The sequence below is a fragment of the Lutjanus erythropterus genome, chromosome 18, assembly GCF_056507025.1.
Source record: "Lutjanus erythropterus isolate fLutEry1 chromosome 18, fLutEry1.hap2, whole genome shotgun sequence".
In the NCBI taxonomy this organism is placed as follows: Eukaryota; Metazoa; Chordata; class Actinopteri; order Lutjaniformes; family Lutjanidae; genus Lutjanus; species Lutjanus erythropterus.
In genome coordinates, this window is record NC_139334.1 from 6,641,195 (window position 1) to 6,655,059 (window position 13,865).

Consider the following 13,865-nt stretch of genomic DNA (forward strand, 5'->3'; position numbering starts at 1 on the left):
AACTGGTGAGTGCAGCTAACCTGTTAGCTTGTCCGTTAACCTAAATGTCCACTCATGAAGGTCCTGGTGCATCCTCTCTTTGGCATCGTGGAGATGGATAACCTGGAACTGACGCATTTCTGACATGGTGTTGCTTATAGACCGAAGTGAAACATCTGAAGTTTGATTGCCAGACCTGGGCTAGCTGCTCTTTAGGTCTCACCCTGCCAACATTTCAGTACCACAGCTGCCACACACACAGTCATTCTATTTGTCTTCTTCTTCTGATTAGATAGACTACTGTTTGTTCTTACTGTTCCTTGTGACAGTTTTTTTTTTCTCTCCAGTACTGTACAGATATTCCATTAGTTTCTTAATTGTAGTTCAGAGTTTGAGTGCAGAGTAAAATAGCTTCCTTCTTTGAAGTGAATAATTGTACTGTAATGTGTAATGTTAAACAATAATACACAAGAGTGCCTCCGCCCTGACAGCATCACTGTTGTGCTAACAATGACGTTAAAATTCACCATTCAAGTGTAATATTGGAGTTGAATTAAACAGGTAACCAACAAAGTAAAAGAAATAATCAAAATATTTTTTATATTGTGCGGCAATTCACTCTGAAAATGAGAAACTTTTTGCTGATGTTATCTCCATTTCCCTGGAAAAACACTGGAAAACAATCAGTAGTGTCATTACAACTATGTAATGAAAACTAGTTTACCATTCCGACTCAGCAGCAGAGACTATTTCTAGTCCCTGTTGAGTCAGCCAGCCAACTTGAGCTAACATTAATGCTTTCTAGAGATTCTAGAGAAATCTAGGGATTTCTCGAAGGTAATAAACACCACACCTACAAACACAAAACTGTTTTGCCAGCCCAGTCTTTCTGTAACTAAGATATCTGGTGAAACAAATAAATTTTCCATTCGCTACAATTTCCACAAATTTCATATGTATTTTTAAGCTAGTAGCATCTGTCACAGACTCATCACCGTGGCTGATGTTTGATGCTGAACAGAGAATCTGTGACCCAAACATTAACAATAACAGGGCAATCTTAAGTCCAAAAGCCAAAATTTATTGAAAAACATTTTAAAAATTCCCATTTTCGGTATTTGTTGGCCTTTAACCTTCTAAAAACAGTTTCACTGTGGTCACAAAACTGTTTGCTCACCAGGCAAGCAGCACACAAGGGAGATGTGCACCTGTATTAAAGAGGTGGTGTAACAGCACCTTATATTCATTAAAGAAAGTTGATTTATTATCTTATAAATGTAATTTAAAGCTAATACAAGTATATTTTCAGTGATAAGCGTGGTGTGCTGCCATGCTGATTTGAGCATGTGTAGTTGACCAATCAGATTGCTTCGTTGGAACTGTATGGCTTTCTTTTTCTTCGTTCTTGTTGTTTTGTTCAGGAACTGGTATCGAAGTCAAGGTACTGATACCGGTATGAAAAATTTTTGAATGCTACCCAGCCCTAAATCTCAGCAGAGTTAGAAACAAAGCTGCACCAAGAGCTACCAGTCACCATGACCATCATCCTTTCTGTGGTCATACAAAGATTTCCCCTGTCTATCTTTTCTTTGCTTCTCCTGGACGCTCAGATTTAAGCATTCCACTTACCACAGTCACTTCTTGCGCTTTATTGCTTCCACAAGTGGTCTAGAAGCCCTGCACTTAAGCAGAAGCATAACACTGCAGCATGCTCTTGCCCTGCTTCTCTCCTTTCTCTCTGTCTCATTCTGTCGCTCTCTTTGCCCTTTCTCCATCTCTTTGCCCCTCTTCCTCTCTGTCTTCCTGTACCACCACCTCCTCCCCTCCGCCCTCCTTCTCCATCCTACTTGTTAATTATTTGCTTTATTTTGTCAGCGAGCTGATGAGTGACATCAAAAGGAGGATGGAGCTGGACTCAAAATACAAAAATGGCTTCCTCTCTGTTGTCTTAGACAATAATTATGATTTGCCAGTTAAGCCTAGACTACAGCAGAGGGATTGTAGTTTAAAGCAGAGGCTTTGGTGCAAAAAATGCATTTATAGCCCTTTGTGAGGCTCCTCATTATGTGTGGGCCCGATTCATTAAGTAATTGGTTTGCAGTTGTTTACATGAGTATTAAGGCCTTCTATTCAGGGCCTTTGAGAGATACATTGTGCAAATGTTGCATGTTATGAATGCAGAATGAGAGGCGGGGGGCCAGTCCTATTGGCCAAACACTGCACTCGGCTGAAAAGCGAGAGAAAAGCACTGGGTGCTGCTTTGCATAGCAATGACTAGGGCCTTAATAAGCTTTACAGATTAAATACATGCAGTCTATACAAGATGCAAAGAGATACTCTTAACACATTTATATGTGCTCATTTCACTATTATGGCGTTTGAGAGAATTGAGGTCTTTCATATTCTTTTTTCCCTCTCCCTCTTCCCCGCGCTCTCCCACACAGTGTTTTTCAGTCAGATACTTTTATAGAATGTGCTGTTTATTGTATTATAACTCGTGGGGAAGCGACTGATTTGTCCATTAGAAATCTTTTGCTGTCTTTGTAAGTGGCAAAGTAAAATCACTTTGTGGTTGAGTGGGGATGAAAGGAATAATGCACGAAGGAGTGAGTCTTAATAAGCAGCTGCACTCCATGTAAAGACCACTTGTTCCCCTTTGTATGCGAGTGCATGCCACTGCTTCCTCTCGTGCAAAGCATCATTGTGCTCCTTTCTACTGTAGGCATTTCAGATGCCACTCCTTTCTTATTTTTATTTTGGGGTCTGTTAATACCTTTTTATTCCCCTCCTCCGTTTTTGATCCTAAAAAATGCTTGAACACATGTGCGTACACACACACACATACACACACAAACACACACAAAATACTCCAGCCATCAGCTGGTGTGATGATTGTTGTGCCTAGTGCCTGCTTGACAAAAACCTTGACTCAACAATTAGTGGTTTACAGCTTTGCCTTGGACAACAGGATGTGCTCAAGCATTCGACCTCAAATCACTCAGAGTGTCAAAATCAGAAGCTCTCTCATGGGGAGGCGATGTGTGTGGATCTCTGACAGCTCACTGGGAGGAGGGATGGAGGGGTGAGAGGGACATGAGCTGAGAAAAAGGACTGGAGGGGAGGAGGGACGGAGAAAGAGAAGAGCGGGAGATAGAGGGAGACAGAGAGACAGTACCAGACAAAGAGGTGGTGAAAGATGGAGGACTCCTCTCTAAAATCCATGTAAACATTTAAACAGAGAATACAATGATGAGCAGTATAAGACGTAAGGAACAAAACACACAATTGGGCTTATGGCAGCAGTGAATCTGTACTTATGTATTTCTGTTTCACAATATCTGCTCAATATCAGAAACAGACAAAAAATTTGGTGCAATGTTTTAGGGCTGCAACTAATGATTATTTTTATTATCAGTTAATCTTCCAGTTATTTTCAAGATTAATTGATGAATTGTTTAGTCTATAATATGTCAAAACTTTGTAAAAAATGCTCATCACAAATTTTCAGAACTCAAACTTGCTTCTTTTGTTCAAGCAACAGTCCAGAACCTAAACAGTCCTCATCTTACTATCATAAATGACAAAGAGAAGAAGCAAATCCTCACTTTGAAGAAGCTGGAACCAGCAAATGTTTGACATGTTTGCTTGAAAAACTGCTAAAATGATTAATTGATTAATTGACTAATTATTGCAGCTCTAAATATTTTTTCTTACTTTTTTTTGAACTTGACAGTAGTTAATGTCCTCCGTTAGTCTAGACTAAAGAATTACAACCAGGCTAAAACAGGAGAAACAAGACAGTGACTATAGAGGAAGGCAGCATTTAGAGGCTCCAACCAGAGGAGGTCACTGTCCCACATTGGCTGCATCACACCAGTAAAGAATGACTGATTGCCCTCTAAAGAATTAAGCTGGCTTTTAAACAGTTTATGTGCTTTTTGTGTGTTTATTTGAATGTTTATATTTAGCTTTTTAGATTCATTTACATGTTTAAGTCCATACCCTAAAACCATGCAAACTGGGCTGCAGCTAAGAGTGATTTTCATTGTTAATGTATTATTTTCTCATTTAATTAATTAGTTGTTTGGTTGGTCAGTGTGTCGAAAAGTTCAATATCACGTCCTCAGATGTTTTGTTAAATGACCACAACCCAAGGATATTCAGTTTACTGTCATAAAGGAGTAAAGAAAACAGGAATATTCTTATGTTAGAAGCAGAGAATTTTGACTTTTTTTTTTATTACTCAAACTGATAAATTGATTGTAAAGGTAATTGGCGATTCATTTCATACAAACGCATGCAAATATCACTTTCCTCAAATAAATTAGTTGTGGTTGCTATAGGCAAAAGATGAATATGTTCAGTTTTGAAATATGTGGTAATTTATTAAGCCGTCATGTCCACTTTCACTGTTTTGTTGTCTTGCTTTATATTGCGCCTTGGTCATATTATTTTCTCCACATCCTTTAGACCCTGATATGTGTGTTGGACAAGCCAACAAATGTGCGTCTACCCTCATGTAGTTTATGATGCAGAAAAAGCAAAAAATGTAACGAGATGAATGATCCGTCTTCCAGCCATCCCTTCAGCTGGCCATCTCCACTAGACTGCCACCAGTCAGCAGGAGAGCTCGCTGTGGTTGAAATCATTGGCCTCGATGCCTCTTCCTCTGAGCTGCAGTACTCACTCACCGCCAGCAGAGAGCACTCACACGTTAGAGAGTGCCCACTCACAGTGCACTCACAGTTGCCTCTCACTGTTTGCCCCCTACTGAGGGCTATATCCTGCTACCATTCAGGCCTGTTAGAGTACATCTAAACGGAGCCTAAACAATGTTTCTGCGGGGTCATAGCTGGGATGGGAGTAGGAGTTGATGGGAATGATGAGGTGATGGGTCTCCCTTTACCTTTAGACAAGCACCGCTGCGCAAAAGTGCTATTGTGCTATTAGCATTTGTGTGTGGGTGGCAGGAGCTTAAAAAAAGCCAGTGGTAAATAAAAGCAGTTTTCGAGCTATCGGTGTGTACAAGGCAGTATTAAATGCTTGGTAAGCATTATTTCCTGTGACCGTCCTCACAGTCCCTAATGTGACACATTTGTCTTCGTTGTCTCCAAGACACATATTCTAGTCTTCCCTAGCAGTTAACTTTAAGCTGGAGTTTCAAAGCACAGTGGGTTTTTTTGGGTTTTGTTTTTTTGTCCATGTGCTATTGGATTTTTTTTGTCAATAGTGGTAAACCCAGTTCAGATGTGTGTTTGCAGCCTTTTGTGTTCTCATGTTTCTGTGCTGCTTTGCAGTGCATGAAAATGTTCTATACAGCATGTTTTTTTTTTCCTTGACACACTTTTAATACAGTATTCTCAACTGACCTCATTCTTTTTTGACAGAAATTTGCAGTAGTAGTCGCAGTTGTTTATTCGTTCCACAGCAGAGGTGCCCAAAGATATATTGCAAAATATGTGGTAAAGCATAATCAGGACGATGCTCTCGGGGGCAGAAAATGTAGAGAATACGTCTCAAAAGGACTTTTAACTAGCAGCAGAGTGTCTTGGATTTCTGTAAGCTTGGTAATCATTGTGTTACTCTGAAAGAAACGTGTCTCTTTTTCCACTCTTTCTGACAAGCTCATCCTTTTGTCATCCTTTTGTGCATTCACTGTGCCTGAGATATGTGATAAGATGATTGCACCGGTTTTATTAATGGAACTGGCATTTGCTGAATGTATATTAAAGCATTGCTGGCCTGTGTAACTTCTATTTTCACAACCTGATTTGAAAATTATTTGAAAATATCAAAATCTCGGAGCTTTAACTTGGCTCATAGAAAAATCAGAGTGGTCCAGTGTAGCAGTATTGACAATAATTGTGATATTTGATGAATGAAATATTGAGATCATGGACCAGGAACTTTCAGATTTTGTTGATTTTGGAGGCCCCTGCAGACAAAGGCGTTAGTGTTTCCATCGTAATAACGACAAATATTACATCGAAAATAAAATTATCTGAATAAAATTAAAAACAGCTGCACAGAAATAGCCAGTCTTCTCTTTGGTGGTCTTATTTGCTTATGTAGTTCTTGTAGATGCATCTGTTTCATAACCAGGTAAAAACTCCTTGTAGCTGCTTTATTCATACACATATGATGATATTGATTTACCTCTTAAACACACTGTATACTCTTAAATACTTTCCATTTCTCTTATTTACCAGTTAATGTTGTTGCCTTTTTACTGTTTATTGAGAGCAACTGGACTTTTTGTGTGCTTTTCTACAGTTATGGTTACAGACTCTTTCCCCACCTCCCTACACTTATATTTCGAGTGTAATTCATGTGCCAAAACAAAGATAATGCACAATAAGATCATTGCGATAATATTGATATTGTGAATTATTTTGCTCATGATAACAAAAGAAAATGTCCCAATATTTTCCTCCAAGCTCTAATTGCGCAATGTATATAACACTCATGATGCAATTTTTAAAGGTGGTCGTGGATTCAGCTATGCATAGCAGACACAAACTGTAACTGTTAAAACATGAGATAAACAACAATATGGAACAATTTCAAAGGCCAGAGAAAGAGAATGAGCGAGGCATTGGAAAAAAGAGAACATTACAATAGCTGTAATTTGCATCATTTTACACATTACATTCACCTCTGTCTACCAGAGCTTGTAAAACAGTGGCCGGCCCAGTCTTACATATTCAGATCATTGCCTCAATTAAGGGAAACTCAGCAGAAGATGAACTGGCATAAATGTTTATGGAAACGGAATATTAGATTGGTGGGGTCAGATCGAGACTGGGCTCTCTATGGTAATAGCCCTGTCTTGAAATCAGTCCTGTCCCTCACTGAAGTGGAACAGCTGATAGACCATTCCCATCCCGGGGGGAAGTTCAAGAAAAGAAAAGCCTAATTTACTCTCCGTAACAGCTATTATTGTGGCAAAGGAGAGGAAGTAATCGTATAGATTATTGCTGTATTTTTGCTGCTGCAGGCTCCGCTCGAGATCTGTTTCCTAACAGTTGTAAATGGATGCACCAGTCCTCATGGTGCAGTTGTGCTCCAACGTCTGTGCTTTATCTCTTATGCAGTTTAAAAAGCTGAATGTTGATGGCAGGTGGACGTCTTTTTTTTTTAAATGTAGATATGTTCCTCACCTTGGTGTCTATCCTTAGCCTATCCCAAAATCTGCCAACAGTTAATAACTTTTGTGCTATAGTTTGACAGAAAAGAAATCCTGATAATTATATACTCACCTATCAAAAACTCTCCTCTGCTATTATTATTTCCAGTGGAGATAATAATAGCAGTCATTAAAAATGGTAAATTTATAGTTAATTAAACTTTAAGTTGCTTTACTGTTAAACATTTAAATAATGTTTACATGTGCTTTATAAACCATTTATTAAGCAACTGTGAAGTTTTATAAACATCAGTTGCAACTTTATAGTGGCCTTCCAAATACTTTTTATAATTTCGCTACACAGTATTTATTAACTGTCTCCAGTTACTATCCAGATAGTGTTTATAGACAACACGTTCTCACTCTCAGCTCATCAAATATGGCAGCTTGGTCAGTGGCCTTACATTTCACAGTAATGGCGCTGCAGGTAGATGCAGGTCTCCGTGGTCATATTAGCAGTAATAAATTTACAATATCCAGGTAGACTTTCAAAATAAAGGCATAAAAGCTACTTGAGTGGGATTAGGAGAAGGTCATGCTTTGAGTTAAAATAATAAGTATTACTTTGGTTCATGTATGTCTATAATGTAACATATAAAAGTTCCGTACACGTAGGTTTACAAATCTTTTGTAATCATTAACAAACACTTCACATTTTTTGTTAACAGTAAAATAACTATTAACTAAAGTTTAATTAACTATCATTTTGGCATTTGTTAATGATGGTTTTATAAAGTGTTATGCTTTAGCTGTTCCTGAACATAATTTCAAGGGTGATATTACAAACCAACAGCAGTCCTCACTTTGGACACAAAATAGGCTACACAGAAAAAATACCACGTCTACTACTCTCAATTCACCAAAATCACAAGATTTGACCATGCATTTGCTAACATGCACATATTTTGGCCATCAAAATCGCCTTTTTCATCAAAATATATCACTCTAACACCTTCACCTTCAGTTATACAGGCAGATAGGCTGATTGTCTGTCATTGTCTGTTTGCTTTCTTTTCATTTTTCCTTTGGCACTGCTTTTCTTTCTCAGCTTCTGCTTTGATTCACTGGGGTTTTAAGCCCCCGAGGTTCAATATGCTGTCTGAACAGATGCAAGAATTGTCCTGTAGGAAATCTAATCAGAATATCTTCCAAATATAAAGGTTATATTCTGATCATTATACTGGCTGTATGGTATGCTGCTTTTAGCAGGAAGCAATCTGTTTGCAGTTAGGAATGGGAGTTTTTCTCTCATTCTGCCTTGAGTGGTGTAAAGCAGCAGCAATATATAGTTTAGAAGATGGCAATTGGAACGCAGCCAGAGTAATTTGGTCCTTATACTCAATGTACAGTCACATGTGCCAAGACTTTGCTGAGGCAGAGATGAGGAGATGAGGGTGATTGAGAGGATGACAATCAAAGAGGTCACAGGTTTGAATTGATGCAGATGGAGGACGAGGCCACACAACAGTTTCCTTGCTCAATCTCATCTGCTTAAAAACTCTGCGTCTTTTTCTTCCCATTTCCAAGAAAAGCATCAGCACTGCTCCGATATAGAAGGGCCAAACAAATAAGCCATATGGATATGTATGCTAACCTGGGAGATGATGAGGCTATATTGTGGGGTTTTGAATAGGAGCTGTGATGATGTAAATTAAAGAGGAGGCCTTTAAAAGTGGAACGGGGGGCCTTATTGCATATGCATTGAGGTAGATCAAAGCCTTTTCGGAGGTCATACATTTACATAGCGATATCACCAGAGCTATGGGAACCTGGCAACCCTGTCTTTGGACCATTTTTGAATAAAGAGGGCCTTGTGGAAGTCTTTTGGCACAATTAGAACAGGAGTCAAGGAAGTTCCCCTTGCCACACTGTCTGTCTGCCTTTTTTTCCTTTTTTTTAAGCTATTTTTGGTGAGAATTAGCAGCTCTTTTTCAGAGAAAGCCTCAGGTAATAACTTTACAAGGCTAATAACTGTCTTTGTGTTTCTAGGAAGGAGAACACCAACTCAAAGGCTCATTCTGCTCTGCAGTCAAAAGGTGAGTATAGACAAAGTCATTTCAATTGCGTGTGAAGACACAGTGTCAAAAAAAGGTTAATTACACTGAACAGATCATCATAAAGAGGTTCATGCGTTAACATGTATGAAATTATTGTAAATTTTGAGCCTCTCAAGAGCACCAACTGTTTGATTAAATTTCTCTGTAAATGCAGCTATGCCTTTTGAGGATGTGTAAATGAAAAAAAAAATGACCTTGAAGCCAAATCCAGGTTACTGAAAGCCTAGATTTACGTTGTCAGCAAGCTCCACCTAACCCTCTAGTAAATATCTAAAACGGTCCAATTTTAGGGAAATGTCTAAAATCAAACACAAGCCCAAAGAAATGACGGTCAGTTTGTTAACTGCTCTAAATAATACCATGAAAGAGCTTTGTTGACAAATGCATTGATCTGTGATAAATTTTGTAAAAAGGCAGATTGCATCTCCACTTTCACCTCACTCTGTAGACAAACAGAAACAAGCCTCACACAGACTTCTCTAGTTAAATGAAGAAATATTAACACATCAGATATTTAATAAATAATCATCAGTAACGTGCAAGCCCAAATGTGATGATCATCTGTAGAATATTTTTAGTATTTTATTTGTACTGTGATAGACACTATTTATTTAAGATAACATAGACTGTTTTTTGAGCAAAACTAAGCACACAAATTACATTAAAACAGCCACAAAATGACCACAAGCAAGGCTTAAAGAAATATTTAGTAGATTTTAGCATAACCTTTCACCTTTTCACCAACAGATAGTGTGAATATTTGCTGGAGTCAACCAGCGTAGAATCTGGGACACATGGTCACTAAAATACCAGTTTGAAGTGAAGCATTACACTTCAACACTTCAAACATTAATAAATAAATAAATCGTACTTGATAACATTCTGAGTTTTACAAGTTATTTTTTTTCTAAATCTGTGGAAAATTTGCAGAAATGTCGTCAGAATTCCGGGATTCAAATTCCATATGGGGCTGGGAATATGGATACAAGGTTAGGACTTATATCAGTTAAAGTCTAAGGCTGGGCAATATTGCTTACAAATAATATCTCAATATATTAGGCTTTGCCACAGTATACAATGCATATATCAATATACACATTTTCTCTAAAATAACTATTAGAGTAGGAAACAGCTATAATATCACAAAATTTCTGACCAAATACCTCAATATTTTGACAGTATTGTAAGGGTGCTTTTGCAAAATATTAACACTAGGGTTGCAAATCATAAGCACTTTCCTAAATCGATCATTGCTAACATTAAGGATCAAGTAATCACGTGTTATTTTTTTTTTTAAGTAAAAGTTTTGCTTATACCAGTCAATACCTAATGTGTTTTTTTCCTTCTCCAACTAAGCTTTATTTCCACAACCACGTGAAAATAATCTCTGTTATATTTCAGATCTTTATCTGATAGTAGATCAATTAAATTTTACTTGGGTAAAGGCAAATAATAGAACGACTATGGTAAGTTCATAAAATTAGAGCACCGTACTTGCACTTATGCCATATCACGATATAATGATATCCAAAATTTAAGATGTCTAGTCTAGTGTCAAGTATCAATAGTGATATATTTGTCACACCTGCTCTGAATATGGCTTCACTAGTTGAATCCCAACACATGGGTGCTACTATCACATCCATACTGACATATTTACAGCTGTGATCAGAGCATTTTATTGTCATGAGTGAACAGGTCTAATGTCAGAATGTATACAGAGTCAAATGTTAAGATTTCCACAGAGATATCAAACTCAAGGTAAGCTGTAGCTTCAGTACATTCAAGCCCTGGAATGCCTGTAAAGACGGCGTAGAATTGACTGGATAAAGAAATTATGTACATACTGTAAAAGGTTACACTTCATGTGAACCATGGAAAGGTAAACATTTTGCTTTAATAATGCAATCTTGTCTGTCTTTTCTCTATATTTTTTCGTGTAGCTTTCTGGGGGGACTCAGATGACAGCGACGCAGACATTGAAGCTGCCTTACGTCCTCAACCTTTCAACACAAACAACGATGACATTGATGACTTCTGTGACTGATATTTCCCCGCACTACATTATATCACTGGAAAAATTTCAGCCGGCTTGGCTCGCAGTAATTCACCCCCTGACCATTGTTTTAGTGGTCTGCATTGTAAATCATATGCACACTGTATCGTAAAAACAAATAATAAAGTTGACAGCTCTCACGCTGGGTAAAGTATGTGAAGAGTTGTCCAACACTCTGATGTTAACCCTGCTTCAGTCTCTTTATCTGAACAACTCTCCCGGCTCATAATAACAGCTCGAAATAGATTAAACTGATCTTTTAAAGCGATTTGTTTGCACTAGGCTGAAAATCATGCATTTTGAATGCCGCAAGCATCTCCGAGTGCTCTACCTCCAGCATGCTCGAGTGTAATGATGTGAGTCACCTGTGAAATGACAAAGCACAATGGCCACTCTGCACGCTGCTGCGCGACCTGTGAACCTGCTGAAGAGGCCCATCTCCCGGGGCACAAAGTGTTGTAGCGCTAACAAACTCAGAATATTTAGAACCTCCGACAAACCCTCTGCACATATTTTCACAGCTGCTTCTTTAACTAACCGCGCTCATGCTGCAGAAACACAAAGATGCATGTGTAAATTCCTCTGTATTATCGTGCAAATGAGTCACGAGTAGCAGAATTGTTGCTGAAACCACACGCTCGTCTTCTGCAATTTATGATTTTGAGGCACATTGAGCGTTCTGTAGCTATTAATAACTCCGAGCTGCTGTGTGGGAGGCCACATTCCCAAGTTTACATTTATAGTTCATTATGTCTGTAGTGTAAATTTCCAAAACTGCCATTCTGGGATGTGGTAAAAGCCCCTGGCATTCAGTGTCAGCAGGATTCCATTAGTCAGCTTTAGGTGACTTTACATGCCTGAACCTTTTAAAGTAGGACTCCACATTCATTACCAATAATGGCTTCAGACAGCCCTGACCCACCACAGAAAAGGGACTGTGGCAGAATAATTTGGAGTTTGCTAAAAGGCTCCCTAACATAATATCCATGTTAAGGAGCATGTCAACAGATACTTGTGTGCGACAGATAGCTCATGCTGGAAGTGGAGTTATATTGTACTAATGTGTACTAACACAATAACATTTTTTAAAATAACTTCTCTGATTCTGTGCCAGAGAGACGACGATGATGATGGTGATATTGAGCTCATTCTTTTCAGAGCGTGTGCCGTCAGACTGTCATGGGAAGAAGGGGTGTTATCCATAGAGTGACTGACTCAATTACAATGTCAGGTTGACATTAGACAGAGCTCAATTCTTACACTGAGTCATCCAGAGGTGTAGGTGTTGCATGTTTTAAAGGAGAAGTATGTAATATATTTACTGCACTAAATCATAAAATGATTTAGAGAAAATAGAGTTCAAATTAATGCAGACTGTTTGCAGAATGAGGTTAGTGTCTGTTTATGAGTTGAAAGAAATCATCAATATTCTTTTATAAGGTGGAGCTGTTCATAATGGTTAAACTGAGCAACATGTTAATGGAGTCTGGCAGGCAGTCACTGAACTCCAACTCTAGAGTGTGTATTTTCAGAGCAGTGCCGTTTTGTTTTTGGGATAATGGGTGTAGCTTTACATTAACAGACAACTGGCAGTTTTAGTTTTAGTTTTGTGAAGGTGATCCATGTTTATTTGGACAGATAGATTGCTTTAATAATGAGTGAGGATGGGAAACGGTAATTATTATAGTTCTACAAAACCTCTTGTGATCCCAATGCAGAAAAGCATATTCTGCTTTATTTTTACTCCTGATCACAAGCAAAAATAAAACATTTTCCAGTTTTAAAGACATTGGAAGCTAAGGGAAGCCAGTGTGTAATAATTACAGGAATTTATGAGATATATATAAGTATGTTATTTATTACTATCAATCAACGTAAACTCATAATCTATATGTTCCCATTACTTTAGAAATAGCCATTTATAGTTACATACTGTCAGGTTGACTTACGGAGATCATCATCCTGGGCCGTCTATGGCAGCGCAGAGCGGACAAACTTGATTGAGTCTTGGGAAGCCCATGCCGACCTTACGTAGACGCCGCAGCGTAAACACGGAAGTAGACGGGGAGGATAGACGCGGGTGATTGCTGGCAGACCATTTAGCGTTGTGAACCTTGACTGGCACAGTTTTGACAAATGGAGGATCATACCTACACTGTACCAGAACAAAAAGCAGCGGACAGTGAATCCCCGTCATCCAAGAAGCAGAGACGCGAAGAAAGTAAACGCAAGCATGACAGGAAACGGCAAAAACACGAACCGACATCGGCATAGCGTTTACACGATGGAAACCGCTGATGGAGGACAAACGTTTTCACAGTGACGCCGAGGTTGCCTGTTTTCTGCTGGACAGGTAATTCATCCTACACACATTATTGTAGTTTGTTGTGAGATAGCTTTCGCTCGCCATTTTGTCCGCTGACGGCCACCGTACTCTTGGTGAGAGAGGGGCGGTGTCGGTGTAAAATCTCTAGTTGCAATCTAAGGTTTGAACGCTAGATGCCACTGGAAATCACACACTTCTCCTTTAAAGGAACAGTTTGTAAAACGCCTTCAAATGCAGTCCAAATGGATTAAATAGGTTGAA

At 38.6% G+C, this 13,865-nt stretch overlaps 1 protein-coding gene and 1 long non-coding RNA gene across 4 annotated transcripts in view; both read left to right on the forward strand.

The window, feature by feature from the left end:
* kiz (kizuna centrosomal protein) overlaps positions 1–11,463 on the forward strand; it is a 37,101-nt gene extending 25,638 nt beyond the window's left edge. For all 3 annotated transcript variants that reach the window (XM_084742906.1, XM_084742907.1, XM_084742905.1), the window contains 2 exons: positions 9,155–9,201; positions 11,166–11,463. In XM_084742906.1, the coding sequence (XP_084599032.1) occupies positions 9,155–9,201; positions 11,166–11,390 (272 nt within the window). In that variant the 3' untranslated portion in view covers positions 11,391–11,463. The remainder of the gene's footprint in view (positions 1–9,154; positions 9,202–11,165) is intronic.
* Positions 11,464–13,291: 1,828 nt separating this feature from the next.
* LOC146310533 (uncharacterized) overlaps positions 13,292–13,865 on the forward strand; it is a 49,291-nt gene continuing 48,717 nt past the window's right edge. Inside the window, exon 1 of the long non-coding RNA XR_014772302.1 lies at positions 13,292–13,631. This is a non-coding gene — a long non-coding RNA (uncharacterized LOC146310533). The remainder of the gene's footprint in view (positions 13,632–13,865) is intronic.